Consider the following 21771-nt stretch of genomic DNA (forward strand, 5'->3'; position numbering starts at 1 on the left):
AGCAACATCCTGTCAGTCCACAATCAGATTGGTCAAATTTTTTTTTCTTCAGCCAGACCAGCAAAGCTTTTCTGTTTATGTGTATGTAACCCCTCCGGTTCTACTCGCCTCACTCGCTCCGAGTGGGATTCAAACCGGCGTTTCCAGCATGGGAGGTGGGTGTGCTAACAAGGACGCTAAAGACTGCAGCCTTTAGTGTCAGTCGCTATAGTGCACCTCTTAAAATCAGAGGAGTGAGGTTTACCCACAGAGCTCTTACTAGCTGGCCTACATTACACTTCAGCCCCTAAACCTCACTTCCAATCCGGGTCACGGCACCAATGTAACCCCTCCAGTTCTACTCGCCTCACTTGTTCTGAGCAGGATTCAAACCAGAATTTCCAGCATGGGAATTGAGCATGCTTACAAGGAAGCTAAAGACCACTGCCTCTAGTGTCAGTCGATAGTGCGCCTCTTGAGATCTGGGGAGTGAGGTTTACCTGGATAGCACTCAGTAGCTGGTCTTCAATGTGATTAATATTGTCTTAACCAAGGGGATTTGTTGGGAGGCACGTCTTTGTTAGCTCCTGCTGAGATGGGAATTCTAACAGATAGACTAACACATCGCACAGCATTTTCAGAATCAGAATAGATGAACAAATTATTTGACACCTTGTGCATGGATAGTACATGATGTCTGAGTGTTCAATTTTCACTTTGTTTTTTCCTGTCAGCAGGTAAGAAATTAGACAAATATGGCACCTTTTGAGATCTGATTCAGTTCTGTTTGCCTAAGAGAGCAATTTTTGTGTTTCTAAGAATTGGTATTGCTCCTTATATACTGTTGGGAATTATGCATTCAAATTTACTACAGGACACTAAATTCAGCCAGAAATGCTGAGCATATAATAAAAGCTATCAGAGTAAACAGCCTAATTTCAGCAGTTTAACAAATGACTGTTGCTTTTCTTTGAAATTCATGAGGCCTCATTATAGCTGTTACTATGGAAATGTAAGGGTCACTTATGTGATTCTGGCAAAGCAATAAACATTTTCTCAAGTGTTTTGCAGACTGTAGACACAAAGCACAGCATCGCTGGGAGCTTGTGCCCAAGACAAACCAAAATAGCACTGTGCAGTTTGTTAGAGCCATATTCAGCTATTGTCATGGTTACTGGTGACATCAGGTTTTCCTTCCCTTTTTGTGTCAGAGGCCAAGCTTTTGTGTTTACAAGCAATTCTGTGCCCTGCATCCACAGTTGTTTAGAGAACTGACAGGCAAACACAAACAGGTAAATAACTTTAATCTAAAATGCATCATCATAGACAATATTGTGCAATACTGAACAAACAGTGCAATCAACCACTAAGAGGTAGTAAAGCAGCTGATGTAAGTCTGTCATTCACAATAATTTAGCTTTATCACTGTAATAAACATCTAGAAAATGTCATGCCTAATTCTGTTATTGCTTGCAAGGTCATTCAAAATGTATCAAAAATGAGTGTCAAGTGTTATGTGCATAGTAATCGGCAAAGCTAATCAGTTTTGCTACTTGCTTAGATGGCAACAACTGTGAAAGTTCATTTTAATAAGCAAGCTGGTTCATGCTAGCATCTGATGCAATTTTTGTCCATTATCACTTTCTCATCATCAGGTCAGTAAGGGCTATTGCTAATGTGCTGCACTCATTATAAGGCTAAATTAGCTTTCCTACTTTCTTAGCGCTAATTAAAGTTGCTTTTGTCTTCAGTGGGAAACAGTAAAATAAAAGAAATTGAAAACCTGAATGCTAAGTTCTGTTTCCTCTGCATGCAGGGTATATTGTGAAACAATTAAGCTAATACATTGTGCCATATTATTGCCTAGTAATGTTTCTGAGGGAAGAATTTATAGATGATTGACACCTCATTTCAAGCAAGTAAGTGAAATTATACAAGCTCAAATATGCCCCGAGTTCAGCGCTACCCAAGCTGCCTAGTAGCCTAACAGGTGTGCAAAAAGCCTTGTCTGGCAAACATGGAAGCCATGATGCTAGTAACTAGTATTTTGCACTTTCAGATACTTCTGGTGCTGTTAGCCGGTTTGGTTATGGTCTCTTTAGGAGCCTGTGTTGACTGGACATCAGTGTTCCTACGGAAGCAGTAGACTCCATAGAGGCGGAACTTCTTATCAGGGAAACCTAGGTTTCGGACACCGGGTTCTGGGCCCCCGCAGCGGGTCCGAGGATTGACGATGGGGTAACGAATGCTGCCATCTTCCACCCAGCCTGCCTCACACCGGTCCAAGAGCTGGATCTTCCATGCGGCATATAGTTGTCCAACCTTGGCAATCACTGCATCGTCACGTTGACATGCCTTTACCGCCTCGAGGTAGTTTACCTTCTTAAAACGTTTGAAGAAGTAAACACGTCCTGCAACAGAAACACAATTTTATGAAAAACAACAAAAGCTGTTAGAAGATTATACAACAGCTTGCCATAAATGTCTGAAACGCTGAAGTAGTAAAGAAACATTTTCCAGTTGAATGCCGCAACATGTTCTGTCAGAAATGCTCATGAAATTCTTCCTCAAAGTAGATATTTCACTTTGGAAGGTCTGGAAATTTGGATCATTGTTTCAAAGCCTTCCTTGATCATGATGAAATAAAAATGCATTTTTGTTCAGGCCTGGCTGGGTGAGTCGAAAGAAACCAGAAAAAAAGTAAAGGACAAAGAAAGAGACATTTTTAGACTGCCACCTGTTTTTCAGAAGTCATTCATTGATTTTTTGTTTGTTAGGGCAGCACATTGTCTCATATTTCCCACTGGGCCATTCTGTAAATTTCCAGCAGCTGGTCAGTGTAGGGGTATTATTGAAAATTGCCCTAGCTATAAAGATTTCAAGACAAACTGTCCTCTCTAATAGCCCACTTGGGGACAAAAGAAAAGCCTTTTGGCTCTCAATGACTTGACTGTAAGTGGGTCTGAAGAACTCGGAAAGTCTTGTGTACTCACTGGATCATACAGCACTTGGTAACAAATGGTCTGAACCAGGGCCAAAAATACCGTTTTCTTTCTGAGGACAAAATCAATTCAACTTTCAACTGTGCCTATTATTCCTGCATGGTCACAAAGTGACTTTGCACCCCAGAAGCTGTACTAAATCATAGTTTCCCTGAAATCTGATTTGATTTGACCAATTTTCCAGGAATTGATGCATTGCTCAGTATCAAATGGAAGGCAGTGAAAAGAGAAGCAGGAGGACCTTCTCAACAGGAACCTGGTCCAACAGCCTCAGGCTGGAAAAGATCGCTTAATAAGCAATCCCGCCTTAGGCAAACACTCACCGTTGAGGTTCGAGGTAAAGCAAAAAGCATCATAGCATTCGTCGTCTTTGTGCCTGTAGCCATAGTTGCGGACACCGGGAGGGCTATCCTTGCGGCCACATTGGTCTCGAGGTTGGGAGATGGGGTACTGGACCGAGCCATCCTCTAACCAGCCGGCATTGCACCAGTCCAACCCCTCAAGCCAAGCCTTGTGTAGTTGTGCATGGGAGGCCAGAATTGCATCTTGCTGTCGGCACACTTCCTCTGCCTGGTGGTAGTTCAGCTTGTAACGTCCGGATGGAGGGTAGTATGGGAACACCACACCTTTGAAAATTGGTTTAGAGAAGTTGGCTCAGTAGAAATATGACACTTTATTCAATCTTAGTTACCACAATCAAGACCAGCTCCCTGACCTTCAAGGTCGAGATTGACAAATCCCGTGTCGTCCTCCATGTCATTGGTGACCTCACACTCATAACGGCCGTAGTCTTGCAAGGTGATGTTGTGAATAATAACTGAAGCATCTCCTGGCCCTGCCCGTTCCAGAGACACACGGCCACGGTAGGACCCAAATGCCTTCTGTTGTCGCCCCAGCTCAACAAACACGTCTTCAAACTGAAATGCATCGGAAACCTTCGTCCATTTGATGCGGATGCGGTTAGGGTCGACATCCTCTGGTTCATGGTGGTAACGGCAGGGAAGGGTGATAGTGCCACCACGATGAGTGACCACCTTACCTGGAGCAGTCTGGACTATCACTGCCCCAGTATCGTCCCCTAAGGAAAAAGAGAAAGAAGTTTCTACTTTACGCTACATGAATTTAAGGTAACATTATCAGTGTGTTCCTGGGAATCAGTGCCATAACTGCCAAGTTCCTAGCACCATGCTCAATTTCAGAAACTTCAGGAGGGCCACATTCAAACTGAATTAGATTCAAAGTGTTGCAATTATATATTTGAATATGAATTACAGTTGAATTTTTGACATTGAGAATGACTGTCAAAAAGTGACCCATTTCACCTGAATTTACCCTATTTTTAACTAAAAGTAGAATCAAAAATAAGTAACGAACCCGCACACTATCAATACTTGCTAATTCTTAAACTAAACGCAACGTTTCGGTCCACTGACCTTCATCAGGCAAATGTATAGAATTAAAAACAAGACATAAGTTTACGTTGTTGTGCTGAGTTTACGTTGTTCCCATGCCCCTATCCTCGTTTCAGCTGTGCTGAGTTTACGTTGATTCCCTATTTTTAACAAAAATTTTCTTAAAGGTTTTGAGACTTTGCCAAATAAGGTTTGGGTGAAAATGAACGTTGTGGGACTGTGGAAAAGTAATTTGGTGGTTTTCTTTTTCATGCAGTTCATATGCAAATAGGGTCATTTTCATTTCAAATATAGCCAAATCTTTCAGTATTCTTTGTGTTGCGTCCCTTTCAATTGAGTGAACTTAACTGACATGTCACATCAGTCTAAAATCTGCATAGTGCATAAATATCCTTTAAGAGTGCCAATTGTAATGCAGATGCGGCCCACTTGCTGAGTACCTTAGCTTTACCTGTTGCACTAAAAAAGCATCTGATCTTAAGACCAGCTAAGAAAATTGAATAACTATGGCATTAAAAAATACATTGAAAATGCTTAAATCCTTCACCTTTTCTTTTATTTCCCACAAAATCCTTTGCTTTTGTCTGAAGGCTGTTCAAAGGCACTTGAAGCATTGCTGGATTTGAAAGTGACGAGTGGATCTCCAAGCCACCCAGTCTTAAGAGTGTGAACCACAGCTATCAAACAACACCTTCTCTGATAGCTATCAAAGATTTTCCGGACAGACCTCTAGGGCCGTAATCAGCCTTGACATCTGCTCATTTAAACTGTCAGCTGGATACCTGGCACTCTTAAATGTTTGTTACCAAAGCACCTTTTCGTTTGAAAGCAGGGTTGCCAAACATGTCCAATTATTAATTCAGCCAGAGACAGCTAAAGAACCAGTATTTCATCAGAGGCAAAGGGTTCTAAACTAAAAGCAATGTCACTGTAACCACAGACTTTTTGAAAGTAATTTGCAGCTGCCAACTAAATGTTGGGACCATGCTGTGAGAAGACAGCTAGTGCAACAGCTATTGGCAATTATATAGACCTTTTTTTCTTGCTTACATAAAAATTAATACCAAATGAAGAAAAGCGACCTAGTTGGCCTGAAACTGATTATAACGTATGTTTACCTGCAATATAAATATGCAACAACTATCAGATGTTGCATATTGCTTTTAAATCCTACTTTAACTTTGAGTAGCCACTACAGTTTTGGTTTGTAAGAGTTTTTTTTTTAATCTTTTGAAGTGAGGTTATACACTGAAGATGACTCTCGTGGGTGGAGTGGTCTTTATGTCAAAATTTACATTAAGTGCTCTGAATATCAATGTACTTGTACAATAATGTTATTTATTTGTTGGTCGCATGCTTAACACGGTTCCAGAATGTTCTTCTGCAAGTTGGAGGTTATCGGTAGGTATCATAACCTTCTTCTGCTTACGCTGCATTTGCAGATTTGCCTTGTGTACATTGTGATCTGGGACACTTGGAATAAAGTGGCACAGAAGAAGTTCTTACCCATTACGTGAACCACTCTCCTCCGTCCTTTCTCCAAGTCAGCTGGGTAGGTGGTCACAAAAGGTGAAAGGAACAGCAGTGTGCAGGTAATGGTTTCCAAGCACAAGATCTTAAACAAAAAAACAGAACTTGACTTCACACACTGCACACAAATGAGTTTGGTTTTATTCATCTTTGCATGTAACAACATCAGATCTGCAGATACTGACATGTGGTCAATATCTGGTCTAAATGGATTGCATTGATGTGTTTTGGATCAGTTTTGCAAACATTAGGTAGTGTTTTTTGTTCAGAGTCTAGAGTCTGTTATGCCCAAAAAAATACAAAATCAGATTTTCTGCTTGTTTGAACACAGTGTTTGTTTCACAAATAAGGGCCTTTTTTCCGTCTTCTTTTATGTAACATGATCCAGACCACACATACACACACTACTGCAGCACTGACACCAGCCCAAACATATTATATACGACACAACGGAATCATGCATCATCATCATCCTCCTCAACTCCCCTCACAGCATCTTTGAGCATCCCCTACCGCAATGCACTGTGCATTATCAAGGTTACAACAGTAAAACCCACACACAGGCAATCTGAACTCACCATCATCATGGCAGGACGCGTTTTATGTTGAGATCGTATGAAGTTATTGCTCCAGTGCGCTGACGCGCATTCCGGTGCAGCTGTCGCGGTTCTGACTCTGTTTCACTGCAGATTTCGTCTGTCGCGGCTCAGTCGTATGAAGTTATTATTGCTCCAGTGCACTGACGCGCATTCCGGTGCAGCTGTCGCGGTTCTGACTCTGTTTCACTGCAGATTTCGTCTGTCGCGGCTCATCACACTGCTGCTGACGGCGTCAGCAGTGGAAGACTCTCTCATTTACAGTACGACTGAAGAAAAGCTCTTAATATTAGACTGATGTACAGCGTCCTTTTATCGGACGCTGTATTTTAAAGTTGTAACGTTATTTGTATAGCTTTGTTTACGGCTGCGTACGTTGCATATTGTTTGTAGCTTTAATACTTTGTTTATTTTAATAACTTTCTAACCTCAAATAATGTTACGACAACTTATTTTTAACCACTTCGGCCCATTTACCGTGCATTATGTGAACTCACTTTGCAAGTAGGCTATGTTTTGACTCTGGATATCTGGTAAATGGCGTATCGTGAAACTGTTAATATAATGTCTTATCTGGTGCACAATTAATAAATGCAGTGTATACTATTTTTTAATGAGGCGCGTAGAGGAGCTGCGTACTCATGTTGAATACTGGCAGTCATGTTGCATTACGAGGGAAGGGGAATTAGCTCAAATGGTAGAGCGCTCGCTTAGCATGCGAGAGGTAGCGGGATCGATGCCCGCATTCTCCAATGTTTCTTTTTTCCTGTTCTAAAAGTTATAAATACATTTTAATTTAACACTTAAGTGTCTGCTCGTAAGTATTTATAAGATACTGAGACTAAATTGGCTAGACTATCCAAAGAAATGTATGCAAAAAGCAGTAAAGTGTCCATGTAGGCTAACAGAATAGCGCACTACATATCCTAGGGTCTATTGATTTTTTTTTTAGAGTATTGTGCACATTATTATTGTAATAAATTACAATAATATGTGGAATATTTTTTTGTTCCGTTCAAAGCTCGACTTTATTAATACTGATTTGATATGTATTTGGTACATACTACATAGCCTATTTGTTATGTTTTGGAGTGGTTATTATAGGCAATTTTAAGTGATCCGATGACAGGTATTTTGAATAAAAAGGCGAGTTGTTACATGTTTTAAGTATTATACATTACATTGCTGGCCAACCCAACAGATAACGTTTTGTATGTTAAATACTGCATCTTTACCATTTGTTACATCTTTTTTAGAGGTATCAGTTGTATTATAAAGCAAATAATAGGCTGTTCAATGGCAAGTTTCATTGTGACAACTTGCTATTGTTGTCATTATGTGTTTAATGAACTGTATCTTTTTCCTAAGCAATAATTTTCAGTGTGTCCAAGCTTATTTATAACTGTCATTCAAAAATAAACCAAACCTGAGTAAAAAGGTGCTAATTACCCCTAGTCTCCCCTATACTGAAATATTTAATATAATACATTATGGTCTCCACTATGTCAACACTGAAATTATCCGCTAGGCTAGGCTTTCTCGTGTAGCTTGACATATTTCTGTACTAATTCCACTGGAACTGGTTTGATGCCACACAGTGTGCTGTTTGTGTGTGCAAGCAGAAATTTTGTGCATTGCTCCTCATCAGCATGAAAAAGCTGCTGAGCAAGGATTGCTTTTAAGGTTATAGTTGTAGAACTCAACCCTGCTGACTAGATCATATACATACAACGTATCCAGATGGAGATAAGTTTTATTACCTATGAGACCATTCAATTATTCAAGAGAAAGTTCTGGCATGCATTACATTTAAGATGACATTTGTGTAGAACAGATGGATAGAACAAGGAAAATACATCAGAATAAGAAAACTCTAGTTGCGGCACATGAGATTTTTACAGTGAAGGACAGAAGGCTAATAAACTGCAGTGTTAAAGGTCTTGTTGTCTCAAGACAGGTAGAACGAGCTATGGTTTAATGATCTCAGCTTCATGCAATTTAAAGTTGTTTTTCTCGTGAAGAATTCAGTAACAGCCGTAGCTCTGGCAACTGACACAATCAAGACGTTTCAAAGGCAAGGTCCTAACCTACGTGATTACCAAATTAACAGGAACCCACTCGAACACAGTTGTGCCAATTAAACACAATTAATCTGTTTTGAAATGCACTTTTTCTAAAGGAATATTTCACCCAGCATGAGTAAATGATGACGGAACTTCAATACTTGTGTGAACTATCCCTTTAAGGTCAATGTTTTTGTTTTTCTCAATCGGTTTAACTTAATTTCTTCTCATTGTTAGTTTGACCCACAGGTGCAATGGAAAGGAAGTAGTCCGGCTCTCGTTTGCAACGCAGGGCGAGCAGTATAGGACCAGCTGCATACAGCAGGTTGAGGAGGAGGACGGGCACCAGGGTCGTGATGGGAATCCTGTACATTTCTGCAGTGCGTGGGTGCAGTGACGCTCCAATATGAGACCACTGGCACTGCGGTGGACAAAAGCACAAGATGTTATTTTTGTGGGTGAGAGTTTTATTTAATCAATAAGACAAATTTCACCTGGTAAATGAAAAAGCAAGCGAAAAATCCATTAAATTCAAGGAAGGACCACATATTTTACAGAAACCACTTTTGGCCACTGACTTGTGCCAATATGCAACCACCCAGGGGTTCGTTTCCCGTACAACAACAACGTAATTTGTTGCTTAACCACCACGGTATGATGCATCGTTGGATAAATTAACTAAATAGTCTACAACTGATTCCAAAATGTAGTTATATGGTTGATCTCTGTTGTTTAAATCATGTTGGTTCAACAAGGACGTCACATGCAGGTGGAGCAATAACTTCTGCAAATTAATCGATTCAATTATTTTTAGTTAAATTACACAAACAACAGAAAGCCGTTCATTTTTTTAAATCAGGTTAACATACGGGTTAATTCGCATACATTTGATTCATTCATTTTCAAAAGCTTTCTCCACATCGTAATTTGATGCTGCTGTAATGAACATGGCATCTGAGGACTACTTTACTATATTTGTTCCCCTCATTTCATTTTATTCGATGTTTTTGATTCAGTGCTTATTCCATTTTATGTCATACTCCAGGGTTTGCTTATGGCAGGGATGTCCTATCCTGGTCCTGTAGGGTCAACATGCTAGAGAGCTTAGCTCCCAAAATACCTGCCTGGAAGTTTCTAGTAATCCTGAAGACGTTGATTACTTTCAGGTGTGTTTCATTTGGATTGGAGCTAAATTCGGCTGGGCAGTGGTCCTCCAGGACCAGGATTGGACACCGCTGGCTGACATATTTATGCACATTTGCACTATTCAAAATCGCTGCTGTATATACAATCTATTTAAGTCAACATGTCTTACAATATGCCATGCTTTTAACCACAGGCCGAGAGCTGTTGTTCCAACCATGCAAGTGCGATACAGTTTGTGAATGTTCCTTGGAACTATGATTTCAGGAAACACCGAATCATTGGATTATTTTGGTGAAGAAACTTGCAACCACAGTTGGCTAACAATGCTTTTGGGAAACGCACCCCATAGCATCCACATAAGAACACAAATCCTAGTACTGTGGCTGCAAGTTCTCGACAGCCAAACACCTGCAATGCAAGAATCTAGTTTTACATTGTACTTGTGTAAAGTTCAATGATGGGGGCACAATGAGGTCTTATCCAAGACCTTGAAATTTATTTTTAGAGGCTTCTGCCTATGGGTAAGTAGAGATGAATAGACTGCAATGACATCCTCTCAGCTTTGAGGAGGCGTTCATTAGTATGTAGAGCTGGAGATCTACAGTGAAACTCCTAGAGAAACCCCAGTGAAGTCCTGTTCTACTGGAGGTCTTTGATTAGGAATGCTGACTGCTCAGGCCTCATACTGGGAATTAAAGGGGTGCTGGATGAGCTTGTTCAGACCAAGGCTTTGATCGTGGTATACTGTTTGATGTTCCCTTTCTATAACATCAGCATACAGTAGACAGAAATCTCAAGATTCTGCCAGAAACTGTGGAGGAAATACAGTATACCTCAACGGTTGTTTCTAACCTGAACCTTAGACATATAATTTACAATTTCTAACAGATGTTTTCTTGCTTTCTTCTCACAGCTTTGACTCGATATTGGAGAAGTTTTTCGTGTCTTACCTGTAAAATAGCACCTGCAAAATATGCCGTCCAATCAAGCATCCAAGTGCAGCCAGGTGTGCAAAGCCCATATGCAAATGAACCCAGCATTGGAAGCGCATGGAATAGGAGCAGCAACATCTGGAGACGAAAAGACACCGTGCAACAAGTATTATTTCAATCTGTGTGTCAACACTACACGCATTGCCTCTACACACCAGTGCTTTGATGGCAAATTAATGCAGTCCAACTCAATCCCCAAGGGCACCAGCGCTGCCGCAGCAATGCACTCCCGCTGAATACAGATCGGCCCGACTGCATTGAGTTCACACCATCATTCATACTTATTGAGGCTTACAAACACAAACATGAAAGCATTACCCACGATTAGAACCTAAACAGAGCCTGTTTGTGTTGCATAGCACGTGGTGTCTTTCAAGAAAGTTATAACAGGCTGTGAAAGTCATGTTTGTACATGACAGGTACACCTTTACACCTTAATTTCTTTTTATTGCCTGATTGATAATCATACTGAAGGTGTGGGACTTCTTTTTTTTCACTAAAACTTATTAAAATAAATATTCATATTCAAATATATAAATAAAATATATCTATGTAAGTAATATGTATATTAAGTTACAAATATTTTTTAGTACATTAATGTTAAAAATGACAAACATAAAGTAAGCATATATATATATATATATATATATATATATATCAGTCACAGATGTTGAATTAGAATTTGAGTAGAAACATTACAAGGAATTTACCCTGCCCAATACATACTGTATAAATATTCTCACCAACACCTGGGTGTCCCCGAGTGCACGGGTATTATGCGATCAAAGCAGGTCTATGGCCTCTGTACAAACATACGTGTTTGTGCGCCCTCATTCCTTATCAAACACATTACCACACATGTCACACTCTCTCCTTGTTTGAGTTGATGGAGAGGCTCAGCCAGGACTCATGGGTGGGATTAGCTTATCAAGTTCTCACAGCACATCTCCTGCCTGATCGATGGGCCACCATTGTGCCTGGGTTCCAGCTAGAACAAGGACTTTTGATAACCTATTGACCAAGCTAAAACACCAATCTAAACAAACACAGAGGTACCCTCAATACCTTTGTGCTCGGTTGAGACAGTGGGGATATTCTTGGACTACCAAGATGACAATAAGCCACCCATCTTATTGAGTGCTAATGATGAGTAATACCTATCTAGAATATAATGTACTGTCATTTAGAGGAGCTTAATGCTGTAAAGCTTAGGGTATTTTTATTTATTTATTTAGTCATTTAGCAGACGCTTTTATCCAAAGCGACTTACAAATGAGGACAATAAAAGCAGTCAAATCTAACACAAGAGCAACAACATATAAGTGCAAATGACAAGTCTCAGTTAGCCTAACACAGTACACGTAGCAAGGTGTATATATATATATATATATAGAGTGTATGTTTGCTGGTAAGATGTGTTTGACAGTTTGTGGTGTGGCAAATTGTGCACTATGTGTATTAAGTACTCTCATTTGTGTATGAAGAAGCAAAGTATGCTTGAGGGCTGCCATGAGCAGATCTGCCTGAATGTGTTGGCCTGAAACTGACTGAATGTGATTACTTGAGAGTATGTGAATATGTACTCACCATAACTCTGGGGAAGCCCACAGGATCCTTCAGATATGGTTCATACTCTGTCACATATCTGTTGTGGATTTCTAACGGGCAATCAAGTACGGCCTGTATGGATAAAGATGTGAGTTTCTTTGTCCCAACAGATTTTGGCTGAATTATGGAGATTATAAGCAAATGTATGGTGAGCACAAATTTACCAGTCCTCTAAAGATAGTGAATCCCATGGCAGCCACTAGATAAACCACAAAGAGAAGATCCAGGGGGCGCCAGATTAAGGCTTTTTTCTGCTCACGTTCAGCCTGATGAATACAAACACCATTGTTCAAATGTTAATGATTCTGTAAGAAAAATACTAACCACTGACCAAGGTCAATGGTGTCTGGTTCTTCACCTTGGATGCGCCAACAAGAGGCATATCCCTTGGCCTGGAGAACAAGGAAACTGCTCCCCATATGGGCACCAACAGAAATGGCATGTTGAGCCAGAAGGCAGGATGGATCTCTGAGCCATATTTACCTGCATATAAAATTTATTTGAGAAGCATATTATGTAGTGTTCAGCAGGAATTTGTGATCGTTTTTAACTTTGACTCACCAACCACGATTCCAGGTACAAACACAATCATGTTGGCACACAGTGATCCAGCCCAGAAAAGACCCAATGTGCGGTATTGTTGCCTGGGATGATAGGAAACACTAATTTAGGAAAATCCAGCATGTACTTTCATATCATGTTCTTGCCAGATAGTGTCAAAGCCTTATTTCAACTTCATCCAATCCTTAAAAATTATTATCCAATCCTTTAATTATATTTTTGTGGGTCTAACCTAATGTAGTCATGTTGATTCAGTCATATTACATCGTCATTAAAAATAAAAAATTTTAATGAACAAAAAAACATGAAATAACTTTTTAAAAATGCTAAACCATAGTCTATGTTCTGAACAGGCTAACTTATTTACATTTTTTATTAGAGTACTGAATAGCGTACAGAGTAGACATAATTTACAAACCTGTTTGACATGCGGTGTATTAGCATCAGGTAGAGGATGAAGTGCACTATACCATCCCAGTAGCACATCATGATAGCATATGGTGTGCCGAGATACGGCTCCCCCTGGAGAACCAGCAAAACCATCGTCAGAGAGGTTTACACTAGGTAGCCTAATCGATAACATCAGTTTGGCTTTCTCTTCATGATACTGACTGTTTTCTGGTAGAACTCCATGAACCCTGAAGTGAAGCCATCGTACTCTAGAGCGCTCGTGAGGTCAATGACACACGTGAAGGAAAACTCTGCAAAAACTAAACAAAAAAAATGATTATGTATACCCCATAAAACTCTGTTCTTTTGTATAGTGTTGAAATGTATTTGTTTTTGTGGTGATATTTCTATAGAATACTCGATTCTGATTGGTCAATTGAGGGTGGTCCTATGGAATACTCGATTCTGATTGGTCAATTGAGGGTGGTCCTATGGAATACTTGATTCTGATTGGTCAATTTAGGGTGGTCCTATGGAATACTTCATTCTTATTGGTCAATTGAAGGTGATCCTATGGAATACTTGATTCTGATTGCTCAGTTGTGGGTGGCTCTCTGAAATACTTGATTCTGATTGGTCAGCTGTGGGCGGTCCTATGGAATACTCAATTTTGATTGGTCATTTGTGTGCAGCCCTCTGGAATACTTGATTCTGATTGGTCAATTGTGACATTCCGTGGTCTCATTTCTAATATCTGCCATTGATAGCAATGCTGCACTGTATATCAGTCATCTTGGTTGACTGTTTTGTAGGCTACGTTGTAGACTATATAATATACAGGTAGGATTACAACATAATTTGAACTAAAATTAATATTCAAACATACACTTATTTATTTATTTGGCGAGTAGTCATGAAATAAGTGGAATATTGTACAGTCAGTCACATGATAAGATGGTTATATATTTTCCACATATTCTTGTATGCAAATATCACATACAATTAACGTTATGCAAAACTGGTCTGAAATCAAACAATAGAACATTTTCTTCCTCAGAAAGTGACAAACTGCTCTTGTCTATAATGAAAGAGAAATTTTCAGTCACTTTGTTCAGTTTTAATTGCAGGCTTTGCAAGAAAACACATCTCTACCCAGTGGGATTATGAGGTCTTCCTTGGTGCTTTCAAAACAGTGAATTGAAATGTTTTCATCTTTAACTCTAAGCCTTCTGTGATGTGCTGAGAGAAACACCTCACTAATAAGATGTTGCAACTGCCCTATCAAGAGTTAACTAGCCTACCTTTATTCCCGCTCTCTTTATTAAAAAGATTTCACTCTTACCGACTCTTGATTTCTGGCAAGGTGGAAGAGGATAATGATATCTGCTAGTGGAGGTGTGAACAAGAAATGTATATTTGGAGCCATGTGGTGGACTTTTTTCAGGTTTAAAGTGCAGCTGTGCCAAAAGGGCACTTTGCGAAGACAGCGAATACCCCATGTTGCATTTCCTAAGCGTCTGGGTTACAAATAATTAGTGGCAGGGGACATGAAGAAGGAAAATTCTTAAGGGTGGAGGCAAAAATAATTACTGTAAATGTCACCCCTGAAAGCTCAGACTTAGATTTAATGGAATAGTTCACCTAGACATGAAAAATCTGTCATCATTTACTTCACCCTCATGTCTTTCCAAAACCATATGACTTTGTATTTTCCATGGATCACAGTGGAGAAGTTTAGGGGAATGTTCACACTGCTCTTTTTCATATAGACTAGAGAAATGGTGACCAAGAGCTGGAAAGCTCCAAAAAGCTCGACATGATGGTAAGTAGCCTAACTGATAAGTTTCAGTTTAGGTGAAATATTCCTTTAATAATCTTCTTTTCCAAGCAAAGTTTTCAAAATGGAATTCGTAGTTTATTGTGAAGGAAACCATGGGTGTAAAAGTAAAGACAGGTGTGTTATTGTAACAAATACTTATATCCAATTTCATGGTTGGATTGCTAGACTAGATATATCCAGTGTCATTCTTCTAGCACCCACGAGTATCTGACAGACAGCTTCCTAGATATAAAGGCTCAAAGAAAAGTGCTGTATTGCTGTCCACCAAGCACAGATGCACAGTCTGATACTGACATTCTCACTCTCCGTCTTTCTCGCTTCCCATTTTTCTCCATGAGCCCTTTTAATCCGTAGGGGTCTTGGTTTAGTTTACCTGCATTACAGGTGCGATAATGGAATTATCGTCTCCTTCATCATGGCAGGGGTGGAATGACTTGCTGTGCCAGATGACATTGTCACCTCTCAGTCATTCTAACCCATAATAACACTGCTATCTTAAGCTGAATTTCTAGCATTATATTGCGAAAGCTCACATTTTTCTATTGTGTCCAAATACAAAGCAGATTTGGCAATGCACAAAAGAGTTTGTGTTTATTGATTTGGGGATTTCGCTTGGTGTTTCTTCAGCTATAGGCACTTCTGTGGACTTTTGAAACTAACCTCTCATAAAGCGTATACTTTTCAGATTGGTTTTTTAAGTTTATCCACCAATAGTGGACATACCATGTGTCACAGAAGAATACCTCCCCTTTTTTTCACAAAATTGTGGAATATTCCTGAACCTTTACTACAGTGAGAGGAAATGTCAATGAAATGCCACTGTCAGCATTCCACAGATGAGTTTAAATGGCTTCATTCAGTGCAGCAACAAAACAATTAAGTAATTCATGCAGATGTATGTGACTTTAAACAGAAAAGAAAATGAAGGTGTTTTTGAGACTTGATCATATTTCTGGTCATCTGTGATTTATTTATTTGAGGGTCAGAAAGGAATGAGGATATGCTGCATATTTCAAGAGTTAACCAATCAAATCAGTGTCAGAGCTCATACCATAGAACAAAGGATCTTTAGGAGGATTGTAGCGAGTAGCGAGGTAGACCAAGAGGAACACTGCCACAAGAACAGCCACCCCAGTTTCCAGAATAACCACTGGCCTGTAAATCCAAAATATTACGAACATGAGTGAACATAATATCAGATTTAACTTGCTGTGACTGAACATAGTCTGTAAATACTCTAAAAAGTGGTCAGATGTCAATCATTTTGCGCATTTGACGTTTTCATAAGTTCGCAGGGTGCGAAATGTTCGCAATTTCTCTTCTGACAACACCGACGTACAAAGACAAGTGTTTTAAAGGAAAGACAGAAATATGAGGAAGAATGAGGAAAATTAAAAGGCCAAAAAGTGGCAGGATTAGGCAGTGGAACAGTGAACAAGATTTTGGTCACTAGAGGAAGCTGCGAGCTTGGATGCGCTTGAAACGGACCATTTTTTTTAACAAATATACCTATTATTGTTACTATTATTATAGTAGTATTGATAAGTATTAAATATTTAATCAAGAATATGCCCTTCAAGCCTATCTTGAAGGACACCATACTTTAATAAATTCATTTCTGATTCATTTTGCATAACGTCTTGTCTCCAATTTCTACATGCCTATATAGGCAATTTTCTTTCCTGTCTTCAGTAAGTGAGCAGAGATGAATGGTTTGGCAGCAGAACTGTAATTATTCCAACACCCAGAGCACCAAATGAGATGGCAGAGCACATGACAACCATCCTGCCATACTGAGACATGATTACTGTTGGATGACAGAGAACATGTCTTATTGCCGACATGAGAGTCAATAAAGCCTCCAACAGAGACTGTGGTTGTTTCACATTTTAAATGAATAAATATTGGTGCTATTCTTTATTAGTTTTTTTCCCACAACGACTACATCACTTTATCTTGTCGCTAAAATAGTTCATATTTATAGGCTATATATGAACAATCATTTGAAGTATATTGTATGTTTTATAAACAGTGAGATAAGCATGAATTTTACCGAAATTCCAGAATCATATCTGACTATCTAGCGCGGTGAACGTTTAAATGATTGTCAACCAATGGGATGCTACGTTTGATTCTTTCTGACAACAAAGCACTTGAATGCTATGAGCTTCATAAGTGGGAGATAGGAGATTTCCGATAGCATGTGAAGGCAGCATAATTGTTGTAGTTTACCTTTGACCTTCAATTGAAGAATATCAGAAACTCCCAATTCAAATGTTGCAGACTGCAATTTCAATCTCAGGCAGTCATATTTCTGTTCAAATTTAAATGGGCCTCTTTTTGTGATCAGCCTGGGGAGAGATGTGCACACAAATGTCTAAGCGTGGTGTATAATTTTCTTGCCTTGTATTGCTTTGGAGCTCCTACATCATTTAAATGGGTGTAATGTTGTGAATTTAATACTCTGTTTCTGTCAGGCTGTAATTTCTACAATAATAGTAATTATAATAAACCTATTGTTTTTTTCTATCAATAAAAGCAGTAGTTTAAGTCTAGAACAAATCAATTACTTTTTTCTTTTTTTTGGCAGAAATGTAATAACAGAAATGCTTTAAATCAATGTCTGTCTGTTATTTTGTGAATAATACCATATGCTTTCACTGCCCTCAAGTGGAAGAGATAAAGAAATAAGTGACATTTGAGTAATAATCTTAAAGTTCAGCATGTTTAATGTGATGATTCATGCAAAATGAATTCTACCACTATTCCTTAAAGCAGCACTATGTAACTTTTTCTGTGTTCAAAATTTGCAAAATGTATATAATGAGCGAGTACATCATGTATTCCGAATCACTACGGTACACTTATAATAAGAACTTATATTTGGACTATTGTAGCCTGGTCGGGTCGTCACCGCTGCGGAGTAACACATACCTGCGTGAATCGCCATAGACATAAACTTAGAGAAGTAGCTCCGGTTGGTATGTTCTTCCGCGGGATGTGTGCAGTTCTGTTTATTAACCGCTAGAGCGCCAAAAGTTACATAGTGCTGCTTTAAAGTCTACTAATTATCCTTATATTATAACCTATGCTCTCCATAACAATGTCTAAATAAGAGTCAAATTTAAAGTACAGATAAAGATGGACTGCTATTAAACAAATGCAATTGATGTGACCAAAGAGGTTATTCTTACAAGAATACTCACTCTTGAAATGCTGGAACATTGTTCATAGTATAAAGGACACCAAGAGCCGTCAGGGAAAATAGAAAAACGCAGATCTCCTGTACCATGATGTTATTCAGTCCAAGGCTCCACAGAAGAGAATCTACAAGTTGTTAGAGTAAGATTAACAATATTAGCGTTCAATTCTATATATCACTATTACATCAGAATTTACGCTTGAAAGTCTTGGGGACTTTGCAAGTCAATAAATATTATGCGGGTCTCTTGTGTTATAGTCAAAAAAATAAACATCTACTTACCAATGACACCCTCTCCAAAAATTGTGCATAACCCAATTTACAATGGCCCTGTGGGGTCCACGTTATTGTAGGAGAATAACCGAGCCAAACAAAGGCGCTTTTGGAAAAGTGCATAATTTGATTTTGTCATACGTTTACATAATCGTGTTTACTTTTGGTCTAATTTGTCAAATGCCTGTGTGGCAAAAAAGGAAGGCTCTGCCAAAGCCGCGACAGGCAAAGAGGCTTTTGTGTGGTTATGTGTTGTTCTGTAAGCTCAAGAATGTCCTTGTGAAGTGGACTAAGGGGATTTCTAACATAATTTGATAGATTACTGGGTTAACAGTATTTGCTAGAGATACTAAATTATTATGGGGCCTATAATTACTCTTACAAGCAGAATTTGTGCAGTAGCATTACTGTAGTACACTATACTTTACCATACTATTGCTACTATAGTGTAATCGATCTATAAATCTATAAAAGGAGGCGTGACGACAGTGCAAGAGGAGAGAGGACCAGGCCTGAACTATTTGAGTTGTTGTTTTACTTTCGTTGTTTATTTTGGTTATTACATTTATGTTAAACGTCTGCCGGTTCCCGCCTCCTCCTTTCCTGAGCTTTTAACTTTGTTACAGGACTGTAAACCAATCCTGAGTAACATTCAGTGCAGTTTTACATGAAGGAACAACATGAGGTATTTCCACTGCTTTTGTTCATTAAAATACTTTAAAGTATATAGGATACATATTAATATCTAGACAGACATTTGTATTTATCTGGATGTATACAATGACGAAAATCAAGTACAATATCATCTCTGTTGTATGCACCAATTCCCATATTTATTTATACAGCAAGCATTGTAACAGATTGTATACTTTTACACAAAACTTCACCCTGAATTTCAGTCCCTGACACAAACAAGCTAAAAACAAACAAGAAAACTAAAGCCTCACATAATTTATGAAGCTAATTAAGACTAATAGACAAATAACCAGAAATAATGACATTTTTAATAATCACGATCCCACAAGCGGTAAATGTTCCCACATAACCCATCAAATTTGATAGGATGGTTGTCAGAATTCCTATCTCACACCTCTCTCAGCAGAATTCCATAAGGCCGAATCGAGTTCTCCACAACTGCTTTTTCTTCTTCACGAGAAGTGCCGACAGGAATCTCAATCAGCCAGTAGTCGTCCCTGGCACACACTTTCCTCATTTTTGGATTGATTCTGTTCTGCAACAGGACTTGGTATCTCTTTCCGGTTTCTTTACATGTAAATATCTTGCTGTATCTATCAGCAGCCTCATTGATTTTCCAGGTGGAATAAATCCCTCTTCCGAATCGTTGTCTAGGGCCCGCTCCGTAATTGGATTCAATGATGGATTTAGCATTAAACATGCTGGTTCCATGATAGGACACCGGCCACTCACCAGCCACAGAGTGACTCCTCCATCCATTCGTGCCCAACCAGGCATTTCCATCGGGATACTTATCCAGGACTTTCAAAGCAATGCGTTTCCACCCAAAAGGACGGATGTATGGCTCGTTCCCACGTGTATAAGTGGTGTTATCATTTACATTTGTGCAATCGTAGTCAAAATTTGGGTCAAAGAATTTGTCCATATTCACAAATAGCTCCTTGCATGAACCTGTGTTGAGAATGTCCAGTGGGGTTGAGGCTTGGAGTAGGAACCCTGTGAGTTCTTGGTCACCATTTGGCTTTTCCAAATCATTGTAAGCTTTCACAGCAACACCTGTGAAGCTAGACAATGCCTGCAGAAGAACATTGGTGTGCACTAGAGCCATACTCAATGATCAGGAAAGACAAAAAGATGTGAGCGCTCATCAAAGAAACTGTATTTATATACAGACACAAAACAGTGGAATGGGAAAGTGGTTATTTGGAATTCCAGTTTTGCTGATCTTGAAAAAATCCCCTAAGAGGAACGGAAATTTGGTTACGCATACCACAAGTTTTCTTCCCAAGCTTTTCAGGTGTTATCACATTCTTGAAGCTTACATTCACTTTTTTTTTTTCTTCTAGCTTCCTTCTAAACTAGAGATGAACATTCATGAACGACTCAAAAGTATGGAAGACTGTTTCCTCCACGGAATAAAAAAATTTAAAAGGTAATTGAGACATTTTATCTCACAGTTCTGATGTTTTTCTTACAATTTGTCACAGCTCAGTAAAAAGAATCGTGATGCTATTACGAGTTTGAAACTCACAATTCTGAAACAACATTTTGTGAAAAACTCGCAGTTCTGAGAAAAAAAGCAAGAAACATGAGATAAAAAGTTGCAATTACCTTTTTTATTTTTTATTCTGTGGTGGAATGTAAACAGAATGCTGAGAAAAAAAGTCAGAACTGTGCGATATAAACTCAAAATTGTGAGATAAAAAGTCACAAATACCATTATGAATGAAAGACTCGGGAGGTGATAATCATCATTTATTGTATGTATCTCATAATTTATCATTGGCTGCATTGTAATGATTTCCTAATTCAGAACATGCTCAACAATTGTGTTTGATTGTGTATTGAATATATTACATTTGAACTATGATCGAGTTAAAATGCTCAAATGATCGAAATGACAAGATTCAAAGATCCAAAGATCAAGTCAGTAAAATTATCTGATCTTAGCATCACTACTACAAGTAAAGTTAGCTACACACAACACAACTTGAGTAAAGAGTGCTTATATTATGTGTAATCCTTTGTGTAGTGATCATTATAATCACTGTCTGTGTTCTGATTTCAGAAAAAAAAAATTGCTCACCTTCATTTTTTTCCCAAAAATTATGCTGTTGTTTTTGTTTTCTCTAAGTCATGAGTTTTCGTGAGTAATATTTGGACTAATTTTATTGTTCTTTAATGGTGTTTTTGCCAGACTATATTGTTGTATTGAAAGGAGCATAAATGAACATAACAACATATGGGTTTGTATTAATATGACCGTATGACAGTATTTTCATTTTTGTGTGTACTTTTACTTTAATGTCTATATGTTTCTTCCATTTCAGATAGATAATTAATGTTATATGTCTTTGGACACTTCTTTGATTGCTCTGGTCTGATCTTATAGGGCAGAATGCTCCTGTTTGCTTTTGGACACGGTTAAGAAAGATAATAAGTTTAGCTCTGTTGTTTATGAAAGAGATGAAGAATTTGAAG

At 38.7% G+C, this 21771-nt stretch overlaps 2 protein-coding genes and 1 non-coding gene across 3 annotated transcripts; 1 reads left to right on the top strand and 2 right to left on the bottom strand.

The window, feature by feature from the left end:
* Positions 1-1382: 1382 nt before the first annotated feature.
* LOC107655176 (hyaluronan and proteoglycan link protein 4) lies at positions 1383-6777 on the bottom strand. The gene is made up of 6 exons (XM_016442598.1): positions 6710-6777; positions 6502-6598; positions 5900-6008; positions 3697-4059; positions 3305-3607; positions 1383-2390 (listed from the first exon to the last, which is right to left on the bottom strand). The coding sequence occupies exons 1-6, from the start codon at positions 6775-6777 to the stop codon at positions 2035-2037; spliced, it is 1296 nt and encodes a 431-aa protein (XP_016298084.1). The 3' UTR covers positions 1383-2034.
* Positions 6778-7198: 421 nt separating this feature from the next.
* On the top strand, positions 7199-7271 carry trnaa-agc (transfer RNA alanine (anticodon AGC)). Its single transcript has one exon. It is a non-coding gene; the product is annotated as a tRNA-Ala (tRNA).
* A 989-nt stretch (positions 7272-8260) lies between these two features.
* tm6sf2b (transmembrane 6 superfamily member 2b) lies at positions 8261-18692 on the bottom strand. The gene is made up of 11 exons (XM_016442613.1): positions 18604-18692; positions 18326-18446; positions 16171-16274; positions 13502-13599; positions 13308-13411; positions 12890-12972; positions 12687-12811; positions 12493-12594; positions 12308-12400; positions 10679-10798; positions 8261-9003 (listed from the first exon to the last, which is right to left on the bottom strand). The coding sequence occupies exons 2-11, from the start codon at positions 18409-18411 to the stop codon at positions 8794-8796; spliced, it is 1125 nt and encodes a 374-aa protein (XP_016298099.1). The 5' UTR covers positions 18412-18446; positions 18604-18692; the 3' UTR covers positions 8261-8793.
* Positions 18693-21771: the final 3079 nt, after the last annotated feature.

The sequence above is a fragment of the Sinocyclocheilus anshuiensis genome, unplaced genomic scaffold, assembly GCF_001515605.1.
Source record: "Sinocyclocheilus anshuiensis isolate Anshui unplaced genomic scaffold, SAMN03320099.WGS_v1.1 scaffold735, whole genome shotgun sequence".
NCBI lineage: Eukaryota > Metazoa > Chordata > Actinopteri > Cypriniformes > Cyprinidae > Sinocyclocheilus > Sinocyclocheilus anshuiensis.

Bases quoted from the DNA above. Each gene is read 5' to 3' on its own strand.
- LOC107655176 (XM_016442598.1), bottom strand. From the start codon at position 6,777: ATGAGAGAGTCTTCCACTGCTGACGCCGTCAGCAGCAGTGTGATGAGC. The intron at 6,599-6,709 runs GTGAAACAGAGT...GCAGTGAAACAG, and splicing joins CGCGACAGACGAAATCTGCA to AGTCAGAACCGCGACAGCTG. The intron at 3,608-3,696 runs GTCAGGGAGCTG...CAATTTTCAAAG, and splicing joins TGTCAATCTCGACCTTGAAG to GTGTGGTGTTCCCATACTAC.
- tm6sf2b (XM_016442613.1), bottom strand. From the start codon at position 18,411: ATGGTACAGGAGATCTGCGTTTTTCTATTTTCCCTGACGGCTCTTGGT. The intron at 13,412-13,501 runs GTCAGTATCATG...CTGGTTCTCCAG, and splicing joins TGGAGTTCTACCAGAAAACA to GGGGAGCCGTATCTCGGCAC. The intron at 12,401-12,492 runs GTAAATTTGTGC...TTATCCATACAG, and splicing joins TCACTATCTTTAGAGGACTG to GCCGTACTTGATTGCCCGTT.